The following is a 22,536-nucleotide window of genomic DNA, read 5'->3' on the forward strand; positions in this document are numbered from 1 at the left end:
TTCTCTGAATTGAACAGGCGACCGAAGCTTCACACACCCCTATCAAGTGGCTTGCCCCCCCCCACGGTGGCTGCATACCCCAGACCTGCTCCACTGCCACCTTCCCCCTCTTCTGCAGCCTAGCCTGCTTGCCCCCCTAGTATTTGCCCCTTCGTCCCCCACTCTCCCAACACCTGCATCCCCCTGTGATTACTGCATCCCCTGGCACCTACCCCGCACCTTCATCCTCTACCACCACTTTAGAAACCTCACCTTCAATTCAAGTAAGTAGGATACGTGGAAATAATGCAGGGAAAGGAAAGGAAAAAACCCAACAGGATCTCTTGAGTGCATCACCATTACTGTGATTTGGTATAAATGGAGCAAAGAGCAGTTTGTGAACTATATGCTGGGTGCAGACTTGGGCTTAAGAAGAAGGGCGTCTAATACAGACCTATTTATGGTAGTAAAGCATGCTGGCCTTCAATCTCATTTTACTACATCCCAAGTCACTACCTGTAGCATCCCTTAAAACAGACTGAAGGCCCTCTTGCAGAACCATGTAGAAGCAGACTCAGGAATCTAACCTTCCACTGAAGTGGTACATTTCTGCCTTTGATGGCAAAGAATACTTCAGACTGCTTTTAAAAACAGCCCTCTTCAGGCTGAATTTTTGGATTTGCTGCCAGGCATAAGGAGAGCATTCACATTAGACACATAACAATGAAAGACCTAAATTTCCATGAGTACTAGGTAAATACAACATGCAAGCACCTGTGTAATTTTATCTTCAGCCCTTTGTGGCTCCTAGATTTTGAGCAGATTGGGAATACTGTTTACTAGATTCAGAGGTACAAATATGAAAAGCTGAAGAAGGTGAAGTCTCAACAGCATATATTTGCCAGTTTGTATACCATTAGTTGGGTTATCATAAGCTTCCTGCACAACATTGAAAAAGAAAGAATAACCACTTGTTCCTCTATATTACTCCTACTCTGTCCTTCCTTTAACAATATGTAGAAATTTATTGTGAGCCTGTTTTCCTCCAAGTGCCTGGGAATGGGTCAACACAAATTTACTACGGGTTGGAACAAAAAGGATTCTTTCAGAGACTAAAAGCAAAATAAATGCAAAACCATTACTTCTGCCTTGTAACAGAGTTGAACGCTGCTCTTCTGCTTTTGAACTTTTGTTTAAATAAAGGATAGTACAGTGATTGCTAAAATCACAGAACTACACTATCTGGTACAAATGAAGCTATTTTTCCCTTTTTCTTTTTCTACAGCACCAGGAATACCCCAGAGACTCCAAAAGTTTCAATAGCATCTCACAACCAGAAAGAAAAAAAAAAAAAGACACCTATGCCTGAGAGTCCCTTTTCTGGCAGCTGACCACAAACTGCATAGGGACACTAGAGTTCCACCTCTGACTCAACAATGACACCAATACAACCGAGTAACAGTTCTTACCTTTGCACTTGCCAAAAATCCTAGAGATATGGCTACTCTTGCTCGTAGGTCTGGTCTATCTTTGGGCCACACGTATGATACCATTGCTTTGATAATTTTCTTGGCATCTGCCTCCTTCAGCTATTATTGGAAAGGAAAAAAAGAGAGAGATACACATCTTATTAGGATATTAAAGTGGAAGAAACAAAGTATAAATCCAAGGCAAATTTCATTAAAACAAAACCAAGTTTATTCAAAATGTTCAAAATCTAAATTAATTAAGAAACTTTAGTATATTTTCTTACTGCATACAGGACTACACCCAAGACCAATAGAAGCATAAAGGAAATAAAGATACATAAAGCACAGGAAGAATGAGGGGAAAGGTCTGTAGATTCATAAACTAGTTCTTTAATCTAAAATAAATTACTCTATAAATCCCACAAAGTCTAAGGCAGGATTATTTTTGCGACTAAGAGTTCATTTTTAAAAAAGAAAGTTACAAATCAATAATTAGGCCTTTAACTAAAAGTATTACTTATAAGATGCAAGCAGAAAAAATTAAAATTTCTTTCTTAACCACCAGAGACTTACAAATTATAAACTGGCCATCATAATTTCATATCATTTGCAATAACTTCTAGACTTCTGAAGAGGGTAACATCTAGAGGTGCACCGATATATCTGTCCCATATAGGATCAGCACCAATATGAGAAAAATTGAGAGTATTAGCAATTGGGTTTTTTTTTTTTTTTAATCTGATATGGCCAATAACATGGCCAGTAAATGCCATGTGCATACATGCAGCCACAGAGCAGCATGCAGGCGGCCAGGAATACAGCCCGGCAGCATGGAGAGCAGCCGGGTCCAGCTGGTTCGTCTGTTGGGGGGGAAGGAGAGACGTTGGAAAGTGCAGATCAAGGCCCCTGTGGTGAGGAAGTGAGAATGTGGCTGGGGTGGGACATGGGATGGAGCCCCCCCAACAAGAAGAGCCCAGCGCAGCCCTGGCCCCAGCCCACAGTAGTAGCTCACCCTGCCCCGCATAGATCTGGGGGTACATGCCCCCCCACCCAGGGTGTATGCAGCAGCAGGAGCCACCACCCTCCTCCCCATGCCCCCTGGACAAGACATGGGTCTGTCCCGTGCCCTGCCCCACCCCAGTTGAACAGCACTTGCCCCTGCCCCTGGCCCAGCCCCAACTCCCTCCCTCACTGCAGGGGCCTCAACCTGCACCCCCCACCCCATCCCTCACAACAGACATACCAGCCAGACGCCACTTTCCACGCTGTGGGACTGCATATTGGAATCGGATTGGTATTGGTCCAAAAAATCTCATTCAGTGGACCCCTAGTAACGTCTCTTAAATGTTGTTAAGAGGTTCAGACTCAAATGATCTATTTTCCATTACCATTTTATTAGTTCTCCCGGTGTCATAATAGAAGAACAAGGGGACATTCAATGAAACTGACATGGAACAATTTCAAATTTGATAACGGGAATACTATTTCACTCTGTGTCCGATTACACCGTGGAATTTGTTGCCAGAGGATGCCATTGAGGCAAAGAACCTGGCAAGATTCAAAAGAGCTTTGGAGTAATACAAGGAAACGTTTTGGAGTGGATACAAATCACAGAACAGGAAGTTAAGACAATTTAACCTATTAGGTAATAAGATGATATCAAAACAGAGGTCAGCTAAGCGGGGATGGGACAATTTACACCGCAATTTCAACTTCCTGTGAAGTATCTGCTGCTGGCCCCTGGACTAGATGGTCAACAGATTTGATGCAGTCAGGCAATTCCTATGTTCCTATTTTTCCAAAGGTGATATTATTATAAATTTCTTGTAGCCATTAAAGGAAATGCATGTGTCAAATATATAAGGAGATGCAAAACAAGAAAGATAAACATTTAGCCAGCTGAGATAATAAATGGAACAGGTAGTTTTTCCTAGATTGTATGTAAAAAGCTCCTATATTTCATCTCTCGCAGGAAGCCATTTCAAGTACATGTAGCAGTTTGGAAGAAGTCAAGTGAAGAGCAGAAGGAAACCAAAACTGTGTGGCAAAAGAGATTTGGATGGAGTGCAGGAAACGAAAGTTAGGAGTATTAAATGCATTTATTAATAAAGAACATACAGGTTTCTACAGATCAGTTTCTAAGATTATAAGAACTCCTAAATGTGATATAATTGTATCTGTGAAATTGCGTGACAAGTTTAAATTATGAGAGTTCAAAAGCAATGATGTAGATGCATCAAACTGAAATGTTTTTAAAACTTAATCATTTAAACAAGCTTCATGCCACATTTTTTCCCTAACAGAAGGGCAATGAACCTTGTTTTACCATTTCTTTCAGGACATTCTACAGTGTATAGTGGGATTCTTTCAATGTACACACAGCAAAGTTATGGCTAAGAGCAAGAAAACTGTTCTAGTTCGCTTAATTGTGCATAAAATGTCACCATTTCATTTAACAGAAGTGGTTCTGAATTTGGGTAATCATGCATTATGAGTCCATTAAGCTAGCTCCAAAGTACATGGGCTACAATTTAGCTTAAATAGTTCTATAAAGTTTTTGTTTTTATTTCATATCTTCCTACCTTTCTTTCTCAACTAAGGCCAAATCCAAATCCAATATTCCAATGCAAACCCTTTTGAAAAAGTACACGGTGTTATAGGGGGATAGATTAGCAATAGAAGCAGAGAAATTTTGCTTCTTGAATTCCAAAGCAAAGTCTACTTGCTGTATGAAGTCATTAAAAATACATATCACAGTTAGGAATAATATGAACACACTGCACTGCACTGCAAAGCTACCAACAACTCATTCTTCAATGCTGGACACCCAAGGGTAATCTTGAAAGACAGAAAGGTTATCTAAAGCTGAAGGGAGGCCAGCAACTAGCAAGTAGACTGAATTACCCATCACCCATGTGTGCTAATCTCTTCATTTCAAGCAATGCTTGGTGGAAAAGAAGTTTGCCCTTTTCAAGATGAATTTTCATTAAAAAGGAGTCCATGAAAACAGATGGATGTTTCAACATTTTCATGTTCCCCACAGTAGGGAATCTCATGTACCTTCCCCAATTTCAGGAGAAAGACGTAAGTTCAATTTAAAATTCACTGTTAAAGCTAAGTTAGAACCAAAGGGGAAAAAAGTAGTTTGTTTTGAAGGGAAAAGGCTCTTAAAACAACAAGAGAAACAAATATGACAAACTTAAGCTTATAAGTGCACAGAAAAAGCAGGTTCTTTTGTGTTTCTAATCTCATCTTCAAAGACAACAAGAGTATAAAAGTTAATAAGATACTGTATGTACTGTCAACAACTGTGAATGTGTCTGAGCAGTGTAAATAAGAAGTACTCTTCACATAGCGTTTAGAAAATGGATAAGCTCATGATTCATAAGTCAGCAGTGGGTGCAAAAACAACATATTTCCGCTTATCCCTAACTACACAGAAGAGAGGCATTATTTCCAGCAACATGTGCATGAATCTTTCCCTTTGAGCCAAGAATATGCATAAATAGTCTCATAATCTAAACAGCTGGAAGAGATTTTTCCTGAGCACCATTCATGCATTAGAAACAGAGATTCAGGTTTTCCATTTGCAATGGAAAAACAGAGACTTTCTCCCTCAAAAGGAGAAAAATGCAGGAAATCACAGGTTTCCCCTTGCAGGCTGGCAGAGTTCCAGCCTGCAAGGAGCTGCTTTGGGTTGAGGGGAGTGGGAAGATGGCAACTGGACACAGGGAGCACCATGTGCATGTGTGCACATGGCCAGCAATGCATCCCCAAGCAGTGTGGTGAAGAGCAGCTCTCCCAGCTGCCTGTGAGCAAGTCTATGGGAGGGGGGACATAGGTCACACAGAGGCGGGCAGATTGATGCAGCATGGGGAGCTAGGATCTGGGGGCAACAGGTCATGAGTGAGGAACACCAGCAAGGCTGAGAGTGCGGGAGGCTGTGAGTTGGGAGTGAGGGGCACTAGCAGGGCTGGGGGAGGCTGTGGCTTGGGAGTGATGAGCACTGACATATCAGAGCTTCCCAGTGCCTCAAAGCAGCAGGAGGACAGCTGCAGCTAGACCTGCATCCGGGTGAGCGAAGGCGGCAGGGGGAGCTCTGATTTTCTATGGTAAAAATACCAAAATCAAATGCAAAAATATATAGGTATTCAGAATTTATTTTATTGTAACGACAGAGGCACTGGTAGGCTTTCAAATTGCTTTAAAATTGTAAATATAACAATAAAAACTGTGTTCAACTGACACATGCAGTATTTCATTTTAATAAACACAGATTCTGGGGGTCTTAATCAAAGAATTTTGAATGTTTAAACAGAGAAAACCAGGATCCCTGGTTAAAAGGAAGTAAAAAGCCGGTGCCATAAGAGTTATTGGAGAGTTGTATGTTGCTATTGCCTAGTCAGACTGTATAGGAAAAAAACTGTTAAGAGGACAAACCCAAAAGAAATAAAGGTAAAAAAACTAGGAAAGGCTTTGGGAGGGTTCTGAAAGGTTACAAAACCAAAAAATTTACTCCCAAGGTTCTTAAACAACGTGCTGCGAGAGCCTTTCAGGGGTGCTGCAGCACAGGTGCCCCCATCACTGCAACAGGGTGAAACTACCCTGTGTGCCCTCTGCAGAGCTGGACTGGGAAGGGCTGTGGCTACTACATTAGGGTTATCTGATAAACCTAGAACACACAGGAGCTCCCACTCTTGCCACAGACTCTCAGTTCAATCCTGCATGCTCCTCCCAGAAATAGATGTGTGCGCCTTGTTTCCAGGAAGAGCATGCAGGGTTGGACCAGGGGGGGATGTGACAAGAATGGGCACTTCTGCCTGTGTGTCTGTTTTGTTGGCTATGCTGCACACATTTTATACATAGTATATTTTTGCTTTGCTCAAGTTTAAGAACTATTTCCATATCCTATGAAGGGGCAAAGCATTTACTTTGTTTTAAACAAAAGTCTTAACACTCGCATAAAATGAATGTTAACTTCTGTAAACCTAGTGTGTATAGGAGATTAGAATACAAACTCTGGGAAAACCACCAGAGTTTGTATTCTAACAGCTCTCTTCTGATGAAGCATACTGCAAAAAAAGTTAATGCAGTCTCCACTGTGCAGATGGAAAGAAAGAGGGTCAGATACCACTTCCAGCAGTTGCAGTTAGAACGCAAGCATGTGGTCAGCTGCAGTTTTCCCTAGCCTACAAAAATCCTCAGGTGACAGCAAGCTGCATTTCCCAGACAAAGTCAGGGATGTTTGTGCATTGAGCGCCATCCCTAAGCTAGTTTACCAATGTACAGAAATCAGAATAGCCAAAAGCCCTAATTTTAGCCACACTGGGTTGCAATAGACAAACTAGACCCAGCTGCTTTCAGGAAGCAGAGAGATGGCCTATCTACTCCTTTGCCCAACTGTTGTGATTGATACATTGAGTCTTACTCTTGGCCTTCACTTTTAACCCACTCTGTGTAGCCTGCTGCTAATTTCTGTTATTTTCCCCAACAACCTAATAATGAGCATTTCTTTGAGAGAGGCCAAGCTAACTATTCTTGGTGTGGTTGCATTAATCTGTATTTACTGAAATAAGTGTTCATGGAATTGTCTTACAAAGGAAAAAACACAAGTTACTCATTAAAAAAAGAGAGTTCCTATTTAAATATTTAATTTAAGTATTTAAATGCCATTCTAGGTCAACTTAAAAAAAAAAAAAGTGCTTGCCAAAACTCTGGTTAGCACATTCCTAACCAATCTGAAGGCAGAATCCACACTCTTAATATTTCTGCATCCTAGTAAATGGAATTTGCAATCTCTTTTCTACACTGAATCAGTCAGCCTGGAATATAATTTTTAGGCTACTTCAAACCTGTTGGTATTTGTAGATTTCCTTCTCCGTGATTATTTACAACAAGTGTCAGGACTAAGTGTTACTAAGCTTTCAGGACAAATGACATTTACATGTCCAAGCATCTCAGCTGAAAAAGGTTTGCATTTCAAGAAGCAGCCTATCAGCCTCCACCAGTGGTGGATTTAAAATGTCAATTATAAAGGTGAGTATGTGAAATGAATTTCCATGTGAAACATACCAGGACTGCAGCTTTTTTCCATGGAATTCTGGAAAAACAAATTTCAAGCCTTAACAAACAATTGACTAATATAGTCAAGAAAATAAAAGTTATAGTACTGGAAGCAATGGGAGCATATTTACTGGAGTGACAAGGAGATAGAAACTTCAGATTTCATCCTCACAGAGCATGTAAAGCCATTCTCATGCTTCATCTCCTCACAGCCTCTACATGCCACTGGTCTGTACATGCACAAATCCCTAGGGAGCAAGAGCAAGCTCTCTCCCATTCAGGACTAAAGAGGTTAAGCAACACTTCCTGTACTTGTTCTCAGCTGCTCAGCATTACACCTTGTTGATATCCAGAAAACGTGGATGAGGAAGCAATGCAATTCAAATACAAAGGGACAAAAGATGACCCAGTTTGAGGAAAAAGGAGTAGATCATGCCAAGGGGGCTGGCAGACAGATGGGGAGGTGTGGGGGAAGAGAAAAATGGGATTAGCTGGGACAATAGGATGTGAAAACATTGTCTTACTGAGCAAGAAGACCGGGACAAGAAACTCCAGAAGAACGGGACTCGGAATGGAACACGTAAAAAGAAAGAGGAAAAAAAAGTAGGATGGAGGGGACAGAAGGGATCAAGTTGAAAGCATGCTAGGGAAGAAACAGGCAAAACGGTCTGTATCTTCAGCAGCACTCCCATCCGGTGTTTGGAACAAGACCAAGATTCTTGTATTTCCTGGCAAAGCCTGCTTCATCTTCTAGTGGTGGTCTATGGAGAGAATGGCCTATCACCTTCATCAGCTATTCTGTCTGCCTAAGGGGGAAGAGGTCTGTAAGGTGGGCTTGAAGTTTCCATCCTTGCTAATGAACCACATAGCTGTCAACATGACACACATGATCAGATTTGCTAGGCTTTTGCTAATAAACTTGGGGGGGGGGGGGGGGGGGGGGGAGAACCACACACACACACACACACACACACACACACACACACACACAAAGGGTGGCAAAAGTCAAGTACTCAGATGTTAGGAAATTCCAGAATAAAAGACTGTTTACAAACCTTAATTTATCCTACTTGTGCTTCATGATACACCTATTAGTGATGTGATCACATTTTTTTCCCCTACAGAACCCCCACCCCTGAAAACCTGGCATGTGATGATCACATAGCTAAAGATTACATATCAACATGCAAAATGCACAAGAGAATTAGATTTGCATGTACAACTTAATTCTATGCAGTCCTACCTTATGAGAGCTTGACTTTGCAATTTTAATAATATTCTTTCAACACGAAGGATTTTTTTTGTTCATAACTGCTAGCACACCACTGTATGCATTAACATCTTAAAAAATTAAATCAAAGTTATAGTCAATTTATAAACTAGCAAGTTTATTTTTATTCCTGTACTGAATGTAGGTGGAGTGACTGTTCCACTAACTCATATCCACAAGCAAATTTCTGCCACCTCAAATGTCAAGTCTTAGAAATGCCACTGACCGACAGGAATAAAACAACCTATTAATTTATAATGGAACATATTTATCATGAAAGACTCTAAAATACCAGAGAGGTAGATTTCAAGTCAACATGTGACCCTTCTTTTTTTTTTTAAAATAAAAAACTTAACTAGTAAAAAAATGTATTGAGCAGTCCTAGTAGTTTAACAGCCAGTAAGCCAAAATTCACAATTAACATTATTAATTAGACTAGACTGAAGTCTAATCTGTGAAGACAATTTGTGGTTTTTTCAGTTGCTTAAGTCTTTAAAAAATTGAATGTGTTTTTATTTATTCAGATACTCTGAATAACACTGTCTAATCAAGCTTTTACCCCTTCCTTTGGATTTGTGTGGAGTCCTCCACCTGCATGACCATGCCAACATGTTCTCTTTTCTGTATGTGGCCACTTTGGGAGATGCTGTGTGAAAAAGAAAAAAAATTATACAGTGACTTCAAGAATCATATCTTAAAAAAAGGTGTGCAAAAGTTAATCTCTAACTTCAATGCAACAATCATGGCAAAAGGACAGCAGCAAAGTGTTATCATAAAAGGAATGGAGATTACATTCCAAGAATAGCAACTTGCTCTTAAAAGTCAGTACGAGAAGGCATCATATCTTGTAGCATAAATGTTAATGGTATCTTACAGCAAAGATAGGTGAAGGGTTATAGGAAAGAACTCTAAATTCTTTGAATGTAGTTCAACTCTGAAAAAAAATGTAAGTATCACCTTATTAGTTAGATCTATTTTCTATGCATACAGATTCAATTAGGCACATGTGAGCACCTGGACGACGTACTCACTTTAGCTTATATCTGACTTACATTGATTTTACTCAAGACAGTTGCTTACTGAAAAACTAAATCAATAAAAGCCAGATTTAAACCAAATTACATGGGTGCTCACAGGGTGTGCACCAGTTTAACTAAACAGATTCTCTAAAATGACAAATTAAATTACTACAACTTTCGTCTTTAGACAAGGTTTAAGAGCAAGTGAGATGTGTTCTATTCCTTCTTGTGAAAAGCAACAATTATGCTCAATTTGCTATACCTTTATAAGGTTTACAGGTAACAGCAGGAACAGGTGTAACCAGAGAACATGACCAAAAAAAGGACACTGACAGGTGTAACTAAGAGGTTATGCTGGCTCACAGAGCTTTTATATGCAAGAGAAAAAAAAATCTAGCTAGTCTTTCAGCTCACAGCAAAAGAGACAGTTAGAATTCACCTTTATGTACAAGCCGAACAATGTCCACCATGTCATTTAAAGATATTTTTATAGAAGCCTAATATCAAGAAAATTACAAACAGGTTATAGTTCTCAGTGGTCACAGTTTAATTACATGTTAAATTTAACATGGAAGCTGCCAAGCTTCTAAATCATCTAGAAGCATTTTTTATTATTATTTTTCAGCTACAGTTATTTTCCCTTGCTGGGTGAGAAGAAAATGCCATTCTTCCGAACTCCCTTTTCAAAATGCAACAGGACTTTCAGTGAGGTACTTAACATCACTGTGTTGCACTGGAATGCTGTGAGCCATTTAGCAACTATAATAAGGGCACTTTTTCAGAGCTCTATAAATGCTTTCAAGTCAAAACATTAATCTATAACATCCTTCTGAGACAGGTAAGTTTTTTTATTAAATTATTATCCCCACACTGCAGATGGAGAAACTGAGCTAAGCAGTGACTTCACCTGTAAGTGTCAGGGAAGGAAGTCAACAGCAGAGGCAGGACAGAGGAAATGACAGGGAAAGTTGCCTATGCAAACTTAATTCTGTGTCCAATCTCTGCAAAAATGAGCCAGGGATCCTGTGGAAAATAGTTCAATAATGTTGTCAGAAGCTGTAACCATAATCTCTTCATCAACAGCACAGGTTCAATCTTGACATTTAAGCATGGCAGCACAAATTTCTGGATCTCAAACTACAGGAATAATTAGATTACAAGCAGCATAAGCAATCCATTACTCCAGGAGGCAGAGTGTTGCCCCCAGCTCCACACCAAAGGCTGGGGAAATCCTGTCCCAGGAGGCACTTGCAGAATACCTGGGCCAGATGCAAGGATGGACTCCAGAGAAGGTCAACCAGGCCTGGCCTGTTGCTCTTCTCAGGTATTTCCAGGACAGTATATGTTGCTGCTGTGGTGGCACAAAAGTTGGACTTTTGGGGGCTTTCTACTAAAAATCTTCCTTATTAATGCAAATAAAAGAAGGGGAAGATAATTTATAATTCATTTATTTTTTATTATTTATCTGACTTGACTAGTTCAGGGCTTACTCCACATTCAGGTCTGCTGCAAACAATGGAAGCAATAAGAGTTCTCAAAAAATGTAGCAAAAAAAAAAAAAAAAAAAAATCAGTAATAATGAAAGTGTTAGACCATCTAAAACTGAGAACCATGATCAGGCTCTATAAGGGGATCTCATATATAACTATTTTAAAATGTAGCATGATTTAATATTAGAATTCAGGAGTCCTGAACTCAAAATCTCATTTCTTTCATGTACTATATGCACTTTAATACTAAAGTTACCAAAGCACTTAAGTGTGCCTAAGTCTCACAGAAAAAAACAAGTTTGTTAAACCACTTAACAGCATTTTGAAAACGCACAAGAGCAAAAGTGAGTAAGTTAGTGTGGGTGTATGTGTGCAATAAATGCACATCCTTCCTTCCTTTCCATCCTAAAATGCTATGCATTTCTGCATCATTATTAGTATAGGAAGCTTCATAAAAATTCTCTTATGTTTACAATAAGAATAAAAAAAAGCCTCATGTGGCAGACTGGCACCCATGTGAGTGAGCAGTAAATATGCAAAGTTTCTTGATGTTTCACAAACTGAGCCTATTTTTGGAGTAATAAAGGTTTATGCACAACACGCAGCATTCCATACATTGTCAGATATAAAACACCAAGATGAATCGGAGTGTCAACAAGCTACAATTACATTTCTAAAAGCTTTTCCGAAAAACTCTGCATGATGCCACTGACTTTTAGAGATTCAAAAAGATTTCTCAAGGGGGGGAAAAAATATCAGGATTTCAGCAGAGGTTCTCTCCATTTCCAGAGGCAGAAACATAACTTCCCATTTATCTCGCAACACTCAGAAATGATAAAAAGGGAAATTATGCAATGGATGTAAAATATGTAACATAAATTGGAAGACGCTCCAAGGGCTTGTTCCCCCCCCCCCCCCCCCCACATGCCCAAGCAGAGTGGGAGGAAAGACTGCTTAACCCTACCTTTGAAGCATCTAATAACTGCCTTGAATAGCCTCTCCCCAAACTCTGCCATGGAGCTTGTCTGAATGCCTGTGGAATCTGGAGGAAAGAAAAGAACAAATGAAAAAAAGAGCGAAGGTAGAGTAATGAAGAGTCCACACTTCATACCCAGAGAATACCAAGTTCATGAAACCATGCACAACATGGAAACAAAACAAAGACCTTCTCTGACAACTGGCCAAAGAAAATTAGATGAAAACAACTGGTGGGGAGCAGGTGTAAAATAAATTGCATCCAACCATTACAACTGCTAGATGACAATAAACCTGTTCCCTCCCTCTGCCCAGGCTCCCACTAGGCTTCCTTTCCTTTGTATCAGGAAAACCTTCCAAGTCTTTCTTCCCTCTTCTCATTTCATTTTCTCTCAGTTGGCTTTTGTATGCTTTTCAAATATTCCTCTTTTGTCTGTTTTTTCATTATGTTGTATTCTTTTGAGACTTATCATGTTCCCTATTTTCATTCCTTCTTTCTTCAGTCAGTACCAGGCTTGACCCAAAACACAAAAGTCATAACTACAACTCAGGTCTAGAAAGCATTATCACTGCCATCTAAGCAGGCCTACTTGCAGGTCCTTCCAGATGGGATATACAAGACCCCCATATTCATATATTCTAGTTGGTGGGACTTGGTGCAGAAGTTACCTACTAATAGATGCTATTGCAGAAATGAAGCATTTTATTTTCAGTTCTTTAGGGCACAGACCTACCTTTCCTAGTGGTGTTGTCATCACACAAACAGCAATTTACACTTTCACTATACTCTTTCTTTGGTTTGAGAGGATGGGCAAGCAGTGTCTTCCCAGGCAATCGGATTTTTTTTTTTTTTTTTGGGGGGGGGGGGGGGGCGCACCCATTCAGCCATTCCTCCATACTTGTTCAGCCAGGAGACAGCTCCCAGTGGTTAAGCCTAAAATCAGTCCTTCAGATACTCCTAAACCACCCAGCTAGTATTCCATAAGCCAGTCTTTTTACAGCTCTGTTGTGAGACTGGCTGCACAGCATGCACTATATAAATCAATACAGTAGAGCAAAATAGCAATAGAACAGCTCGTCAGCCCAAGGCAAAGGACAAACGTCAAGAAAATGAACTCAGTCAAGACAAACATTTTTAACCTTAACAAACAGCAGCCTTGCCTTGTGTATATTTTCTATACTTTGCCTTAAACCTTCTGTTTGCCCTTGTCCGAAGTCATACATGGTATGTTACAAATGGCTGACTAAATACAGCGAAGCAAAACTAATTTGCTCACCATATAATACTTCTAGTTTCAACATCCTGAATACAGAATGGGATGGACTGTTTCTGTAATAAAACAGTTTAATGATTCCTTTATTTTTAACCAACATAAAACATTTAGTATATGTAAGTCATAACAACAACACATGGAAAATACTTTTGGTCTCAAGGAATTTTTGCAAACATCCTCCAGCGATTCTCAACTAGGGTGCCACAGCACCCTGGGGTGCAGTGAGAACCTTTCAGGGTGTCACACAATACTAGCACAGGTAGGTAGGCAAATACATACACATGGTTCACAAGATGAACCCAGGCATTTCAAAGAGGAATTTACAGTGTCAAAAATATTCTTATCTGGTGTAGTCTTCCTGAATTCTGTCATAGAAGAATTGCTCTATTATTTTTTGTTACTCAAAAAAGAGCAAATAATTGCTCTTTTTTTGCAAATAAAAATGCTCTATTTTGAGCAAATAATTGCTCTATTATCTTTGTTAGTCAAAAAAGAGAGAAGGCTCAGAGCTAGCAGCATCTGAGGGGTGCTGCACCATGCACATGTGTGCATGTACACATGCATGTGGTAGTCCATGCCAGGCAGTGTGGAGAGCAGCTCCTGCAGCTCCCCACAGGTAAGTCTAGAGTGGGTGGGGGATAGATTGAAGTCCCCATGGTGAACGGGGGAGTGGGGCTGGGGATGCTGCCCAGCTGAGACAGTGCGTGGGGCCTGGGTGAGAATACATGGCCATGGGGCCCGGCTGGGGAGTGGGAGGGAGTTGGGGGTGGCTTGTCCCTGTCACCAATCCCGCTGCTGCCAGGCAGTCAAGGGATGCCTTGCTATGGCTGCATAGCTGGTGTGGGGCTCCCAGCAGTGACACCAAGCCTCCCCTGCCCACTCTATCCTTCTGTGCCAGGTCCCGCCTGCTGGGCCTCAGAGACCCCCAAAGGAAGGGCAGCAGGGTGGAGAGTCTGGAGCCCACAGCAGACAACCTGCATCCTCCCCTGCTCATGAGCTCTGCTCCAGCTGTGCCACTTGCAAAGGGGAAACAGGGGGGATGGGCTCTGCACTCCACTCTGGCTGCAGCTGCTGACAACACCTCACTTGGGCACTGCTGGGGCAGGCAGGGGGCTGTGGACCCAGGGCCGGGGGTGGGCAGTGAGCTGCAGGTCACAAGTAAGGGGCACCAGCAGGTCTGAGAGGTCTGAGCGGGGTGGAGAGCTTTGGGTTGGGAGCGATGGGCAGCGGCAGGGATGGGGGGCTATGGGGTGGAAGTGAGGGGCACCAGCAGGGTCAGAGGCAGGGCACTGGCATATCAAGGCTGCTCAGTATCACAAAGCAGTGAGGGGAACAGCCGCAGCTGCACCAGTGTCCTGGTGAATGAAAGGAGCAGGGAGAGCTCTGATTTTCTTTGATTAAAAAACCCCAAAACTGAACACCAAAATATATAGGCATCTAGAATGTATTTTATTATAATAATTGAGGCACTGGGAAGCTTCCAAATTTCTTTATAATTGTAAATATAGGAATAAAATATTGTGTTCAACTGATACTTATATGTAAAGTGGCATTTTATTTTAATTGTGGAAAAATGCAGATTTTAGAGGTTTTAATCAAAAATTAAAAAAAAAAGTGAATTTGCAATTTTTAAACAGAGAAAAACAGGATCCCTGGTCATGAGCCAGGCAAGACAATTTCCATGTACGAGATAAGACTACGGGTATAATTTTCAAGGACATCTCAATTCTAACAGTTGCTATTGGATTGTAGGGGGGGGAAAATTATCACAAAAGCCTACGACCACATTTAGCATATGACTGAAGGGCTTCAAATCAAATTTTCAGGATGGATATCCCTGGAACACCCACCACCTTTGGAAGCCTCCTCTGAAGATGGAGGACTACCTAGACAATGCAGTCAATGCTCCAACAGAGATTTGCTTTGTTTTGTTTAAATAGAAAAAAGAAACTAGTGATTTTTTTTTTTTAACCTATACAAGTTACCATATTTCCAGTTTCAAAAAAGAGGACACCTGTAGGGGGTGAAGGCAGGGAGAGCAGAGGGGTTATGATTGGAGAGGGGGGGCAGTGATATGCCTGTGCCCTGCCCCACACTTCCAAGCCACAACCCCCCAACCCTGATACTACTTCTCACTCTTGACTCACTATGCTGGTGCCCCTCACTCCCAACCTGCAGCCCCCCTGTCCCTGCTGATACCCCTCACTCCTGACCCACAGCCCCCTGCTCCCCATAGTCCTGCCAGTGCCCCTCACTCCTGAATCACAGCCCCCTGCCCCCTATGCAGCTCCCTGTTGCCCCCAAAGAACCTCCCCACCCCCTTCCCCTGCTCTGCTGCACCCCAGCGCTGGCGGACACCCCCCCCCCCCCATCTGCAGCTGCCCAGGGCCCGTGCACACAGCATGTGACGCCCCAGCCTCCAATCATCTTCCCCTACTGCTCCCAGCCCCAAGCATTTCCTTGCTGGGTCAAGCCAAGAAGTGCCAGAAAAAAGGGGGCAGAGCAAAATCCTGCACATTTGCTAATATTTAAAAAAAAATGCCAGGATGGAGATGGGAGGACCCAAAAAGAGGACATATCCAGGAAAACCCAAATGTATGGTAACCCTACCTATACCTTTAGGGCCCGTGGCACACATTGGGAAATGGGATCTGATCCCTCCTATCATACTTCCTGCCATGCACCAAGCTGGGTCCCTGCAGCCCTGTCAGTTCCAGCCCTGGGACCACATCAGAATCTTAAACTGGTTCAGTTACCCTGCTATGTGTTTTAAGGCATGGTGGAAACCAGCCACAAAAGTGTTACACGTCTTTTATGGAATATTTTCGTGGCTGCTTTCTCATTTTGTCCTGCCATTAATTCCTTGGATGTATGGCAGAGCTACTATTTATGGGGTGATTATGAAGTTAATCATGCCTTCATTCTAACATCTGCCATAAGCCTGATTGTCAACAGAAGTATATTCAAAATCCACATTCAGACAAAAAGCCTGTGCAGGGTGAAAATGCTAGCAGTCTGTTGTCAACAATTTTGTTTAATTGTGGCTGTAGCTACAACAGTTCTGATCCTGCTGGGAAGAAGGCCTTTTGAAGGTCCCACTGACATCCTAAAACTGTCATGTTGAGATTCTCAGTTATAACTCTGCAATGCCCTGACATGATTAAAGTGGCTTAATCTTGTCCATGAAGATGGGCCTTCTCATTGTAGGTTTTTTTACTGTAAAAGTATGTTACAGCCACAGCTGCAGTAGAAAGTGAGGATCTATGATTCAAATACTGGCAGATAAATCTGTTACAATTTAAAATAAATAAATAAAAAGACTTTACAGATATAACAACCCTATACTCTGGAAGCCCACAAATTCAAATACTTTCTATACCTACTGAAGGCTCATACCACTCTGCTAACAACAGCAAAGAAAATCAAGCTCCTCCCATTCCCCTCCACTTCCTCCCAAATTTAGTAAGAAAAATGTATGGGAGCAATGGAGTGAAGTCCTAAGGCAAAGATGCTTAATATGTTGAAAATATTATCAAAAATTGATTTTAGATGAATGCATGAGTGAGTGAATGAATATGGTATCAAGCATACCCAGGTCTACTGAGAAAGCAGCTTTAAGAAGAATTCAAATCATCTACAAGAAGATAAGGTGCAAGCATATCTCCCCTCCCAAGTGTCTCCCCTGTCTCCGGATGTTGTAAATCTAAGTAACTCCTTCCCATCCATCTTCCCATCTGCATATCTAAGCCTTACCATCCATTTGCAGGTCTAAGCCATGAGGTATACGACTAGAGCCAGCTCAACTGCAACAAGGTGACTAGCTAAGTGCACTGCAGCAAAGTCTGCATGTATGGATGAGGGCCTGCAAAGTCTACCTAAACTAAGTATAAAAGGACAGTGAAGACCACGCCTTGACAACCTCGTATGCCATCCACATCAACTCGGGGAAAAAACTACCGGCATCCCTCCCATAAGATCATTGTGTCCAGAGGTGCTGCGACTGGCCATCATGACTGAACCTGAGCACCAGTGGATTGCCCTGTGTGTATGTGTGTGAGAGAGTACGAATGGTTTTAGATAAAGCATTGCTTTTCCCCACTTGATCTGTGTGTGTCACTCAAAAAAGATCTTGGTTGCTGAACCCGTGCGTTGGTCTTTCGTCCAACAAACAGAGGAGACTCTACTGGCTCCCAAGAGTTTCATAGTTGGTAGGGTCGGAAGGGACCTGAGCAGGTCATCAAGTCCGACCCCCTGCCATGGCAGGAAAAAGTACTGGGGTCGAATGACCCAAGCGAGGTGTTCTTCTAACCTCCTCTTAAAGACCCCCAGGGTAGGAGCCAGCACCACTTCTCTTGGAAGTTGGTTCCAGATCCTAGCCACCCTGACTGTGAAGTAGCGCCTCCTGATGTCTAGTCTGAATCTACCCTCTGCCAGCTTGTGTCTGTTATTTCTAGTCACTCCTGGTAGAGCTCGGGGGAACAGGGACTCCCCCAATACCTGCTGGTCCCCCCTGACTAGTTTGTAACAGGCCACTAGATCCCCCCTCAGCCTTCTCTTGTGGAGGCTGAACAGGTTCAGGTCCCTTAGTCTCTCCTTGTAGGGCCTGCCCTGCTGTCCCCTGATCATGCAGGTGGCCCTCCTCTGGACTATCTCAATGCTGTCCACATCCCTCCTGAAGTGCAGTGCCCAGAACTGGATACAGTACTCCAACCGGGGCCTCACCAGTGCTGCATAGAGGGGGAGGATCACCTCCTTGGACCTGCTCAAGATGCATCTGTGGATGCATGACAAGGTGTGGTTGGCCTTCCTGACCGCGTCCCCACAATGTCGGGTATGCTGCTGGTTCTTCCTCCCCAGGTGCAGCACCTTGCACTTGTCATTGTTGAAACCTATCCTGTTCTCAACTGCCCACCCCCGTAACCTGTCTAGGTCCAATTGCAGCCTATTCCTCCCTTCTAGCGTGCCCACATCCTCCCTCATCTTAGTGTCGTCAGCAAATTTGAACAGGGTGCTTTTTATCCCCTTGTCCAAGTCACTGATGAAGATGTTGAACAGTGTGGGCCCGAGGACCGAGCCCTGGGGTACCCCACTGCCCACATCCCTCCAGGTCGAAAATGACCCATCCACCACCACACTCTGAGTGTGGCCCTCCAGCCAGTTAGCGACCCATTTGACTGTGTAGGTGTTGATGCCACAGTCCCCTAGTTCTTTAACGAGACTGGGGTGAGAGACAGTGTCGAAGGCCTTCCTGAAGTCCAGAAAGAATACGTTTCTTCAGAGTCTAATCATAACTTATTCCACCAGTGGTTTCTTCTGAAGCAGGCTGCTTCTTAACTGGGAAAGTGGCTGTTTTCGCAGAGGATCAGAATCTGGTCCTCTAGGAAACATGGGTGAAACTCACCTCTTCCACACTTTGGAGTCTCACCTAGGCCATCTCAGTACCTCCAGACACCAGGCCCTCGTAGTATAAATTCCTTGTAGGATCAACTTCAGTGACAGCAAAACTATTCTCGTGCAATACTTGTACAAATACAACAAAGGATTAAAGACCTGGAGCAGGTTGCAGCATTTGCCTGAAACATCTCACCCTGTTAGACATTGATCCCCAAAGGAAATGCTGAGTAGCTTCTGCTGACTCACTGAGGCAAGAGGGTTGCTGTCTTCCTCCATGTAAGGAAGCTGAAGTTGAACAGCTAGAGACAGTGAGCAAATGAAGTCTGGGGCTGAGCAGTCCTAGGATAGGCACCTTAGGACTGGTACAACTTGAAGGGAGGCTGAGCTTCATTTATCATTAATTTCTTTGTTAAGAAAGTCCAATTCCAGCAGGGTGAAGAAGTTTTGCTGTACAAACACATGAACTGTTTTAGGTCCTAACACAAAAGTGCTAACATATGCAGAGCCTAAATCACCTGCTAGTAGCTCATCTTATATTTTACAGAGGTCTACAAGAGAATGCCTATAGGCCCCCGTGTTGTTAGAGCAACACTTAAACACTGTATTAATTCCTTTCTGGTTCGTGTGTTGGTGCGAAGGGAAGAGTCACCACTCCACTTTTATGTATTTCTTCTAAAAACCAGATACACAAGTCTCAAGCCCAAAGTGCTTTCTTTTTTAGCAATGCCTTACAGCTCTCACATAGCAGTGCCCTAAAAGTCAAAATAAAAATATCAACATTTCTATGTCTTCAGTTCCACTGAAGTCAACACAATGACACCAGGGATAAGTTTGGACCAGTAAGTAAAGCAATTCAAGAAAAAAAAAAAAATACAAAGAAACCATATTTTCAGTGCTAACATCATCAGGAGGCAGAAGGGGGGAGGGGAAGGAGGAGAAATAATTCAAACAACTGAAACAACAATGTCCATTTCCACATGTTCTCAGATGAGGGGTTTAGACTTCTGAAGCTACACTTAAAATGACCTGTGGCCAGCTATATTAGCACCTGCCAAGGAGACTAGGAAAAAAAGTGGTACTTCATTGGGCCAGCTGTTGTTTTTCTGCACTGGAGAAAACACCATTGCACCTGAGGACAGGACGGTGATCCAGGCAGATCTTGACAGGCTCATGAAATGGGCAGACAAGAACCTGATTGTGTTCAACACCAAAAAATGCAAGGTTCTCCACCTTTGGAGGAAAAAACTGCAGCATGCTTATAGGCTCGGCAGTGCTATGCTGGTTAGTACTACAGTTGAAAGGGACTTGGGGGTCATGATTGACCACAAGATGAACATGAGCCTTCAATGTGATGCTGCGGCTAGTAAAGTGAGCAAAACACTGGCTTGCATCCATAGATGCTCCTCCAGCAAATCTTGGGACGTCATTCTCTCGCTGTACTCGGCCTTGGTGAGGCCGCAGCTGGAGTACTGTGTCGTTTTGGGCTCCACAATTCAAAAAGGATGTGGAGAAGCTTGAGAGGGTGCAGAGGAGAGCCACACACATGATTAGAGGTCAGGAAAACAGACCTTATGATGAGAGGCTGAGAACCATTGGACTCTTCAGCCTGGAAAAGCACAGGCTCAGGGGTGATCTGGTGGCTACCTATAAATTTATCAGAGGTGCTCACCAGGATCTGGGGGAACAACTATTCACCAGAGCGCCCCACGGGATGACAAGATTGAATGGTAATAAACTGCTCGAGGAACAATTCAGGCTGGACATAAGGAAGAACTTCTTTACTGTCCAAGCCCCCAAGGTGGTTCAAGCACCCACCGCTGGAGGCGGTTCAAGCACCCAGTCTGAACACCTTCGAGACACACTTGGATGTTTATCTTGCTGGGATCTTATGATCCCTGCTGACTTCCTGCCCCTGGGGCAGGGGGCTGGACTTGATGATCCTTCCAGCCCAAATGTCTATGAAATCTATGGTAGAAGAAGAGATGGATGTAGGGATACCCAGCCTTTTTTTATGGCCTGCTCTTTTCCCACAGAACATGGAGACATATTGATATGAGCTCGTTCTCCCTCAAGCGTAACACCTTCTAAACAAGTATTACTTAAATAAGCCACCCAATACACTTGTATAGAAGAAGAAAATCTAAATTTATGAATGAGGGCCTGGATGTACAGAAATCACATGCATTTTTTAAGGAAAATCTGTAATAAAGCTGGAACTCTAACCCAATTTTTGTGGCTTTCAGTCCTGTACCTTATTGAAAGAAACTCTTTCCCGTGCTTCTCCTTGAAAAAACCATTCTCAGAAGGAAAGTCCAGGAGAACACCACATTCTTAAAAGCAGGAAGAAAGTCAGAAAGAAGATACCAGTATGAAAGCCCGAGGAGGTGGGGTGGAAGCTTATATTGCCATGCTTTAATGCTGTACCTGCTCTGCAAAGAGATTCCATCTTCTAGCGCTATCAATTCTCTTCACCTGACAAAATGTGGGGGAATCTAATAACTATATAGTTTAAACAAATGAAGCATGTCTGGTATCAATAGCATATAAAATTAAATATTCCTAGAACATCATAATCATTGCTGGTGGTTTAAATGCTATACATACTTTGCCTAACACATCAGTGATCTGAATACAAACATATAGAATCAAGATTACCAAAAAATATTCATTCAAGGAACATCCACATTTACAGATTTTACTGAGTTTCAAATGCACTACTCTAGACAGCTCCATGCTATAGTGGTGTGCTTTACAAACACTTGGAAAAATAGCTCAAACTGATTTGGGATGGATCCAATTTTTGCCTATATGGAGTATTATCTTAGGCCTTGGGAGAAGAAAAGGAAATGCAGAAAGAGAATAACTGGATTGGGAGTGGGGCAGAATAAGCAGAAAGTCTTAAGTATTTCTCATATTACTTAGCAAGGTAAATTAGCACATGTAGAGCTCAATGCTAGACTCCTGGTGGTATGCAAGCTAGTAAGTTTAAAGCTAGTAGTCAGTCCTGTGATTGTAATATAACTATATCCTTGGACAATAGGAATGGTAGGGGCAAACAGCTTGTTAAAAAAGTGATTGAAAAGAGTTGGACTGAATTTAGGTAGAGGAATGAAGAGAATGAAAAACTAATACAGAAAATGAGAATGACAGTGGGGAGGAAAATAAAGAGTATGGGAATGGGGAGGAAAGTTGAAAATTGGGCTCTTCAGCATATTCAGCTCAGTCAAGAAATTACTGCCATTGAGGAGGGGGGTCTTAGAAGGAACACTGGTTACAATTAGTCATTTTTCATGCAAGTAACTTTATTCCTTATTTGATTAAACTGGGCTATGCAGCAATAGTTTGAGAATTAATTATCAACCCCCTTGTGTATTTAACATGCCACATTTTAGAAATCTTTTTTAAAAAGAGCCTTTCAAAATATTTGTCAAGAATACAAGGCCCACTCTCAGCTCAAAAATATATAGCTTCTTATAGTATGATTTTTAGTTCCATGAGATTATGCTTCAGTGCACTGATTTTTTTAAATGATATGTTTCCCTCCTTGTCAAATAGAATACCAAAAGTAACCTTTCAAAAGGAAAGTTGTGTACATTGTAAAAG

At 42.2% G+C, this 22,536-nt stretch overlaps 1 protein-coding gene across 2 annotated transcripts in view; it reads right to left on the reverse strand.

The window, feature by feature from the left end:
• The window catches only part of ABCB7 (ATP binding cassette subfamily B member 7), an 80,838-nt gene that overhangs the window by 42,601 nt on the left and 15,701 nt on the right, over positions 1 to 22,536 (reverse strand). For both annotated transcript variants that reach the window (XM_014607145.3, XM_059732807.1), the window contains exons 2-4: positions 12,255 to 12,332; positions 9,341 to 9,427; positions 1,449 to 1,568 (exon numbers count right to left, since the gene is read on the reverse strand). In XM_014607145.3, the coding sequence (XP_014462631.2) occupies positions 1,449 to 1,568; positions 9,341 to 9,427; positions 12,255 to 12,332 (285 nt within the window). The remainder of the gene's footprint in view (positions 1 to 1,448; positions 1,569 to 9,340; positions 9,428 to 12,254; positions 12,333 to 22,536) is intronic.

The sequence above is a fragment of the Alligator mississippiensis genome, chromosome 8 (assembly GCF_030867095.1).
Source record: "Alligator mississippiensis isolate rAllMis1 chromosome 8, rAllMis1, whole genome shotgun sequence".
In the NCBI taxonomy this organism is placed as follows: domain Eukaryota; kingdom Metazoa; phylum Chordata; order Crocodylia; family Alligatoridae; genus Alligator; species Alligator mississippiensis.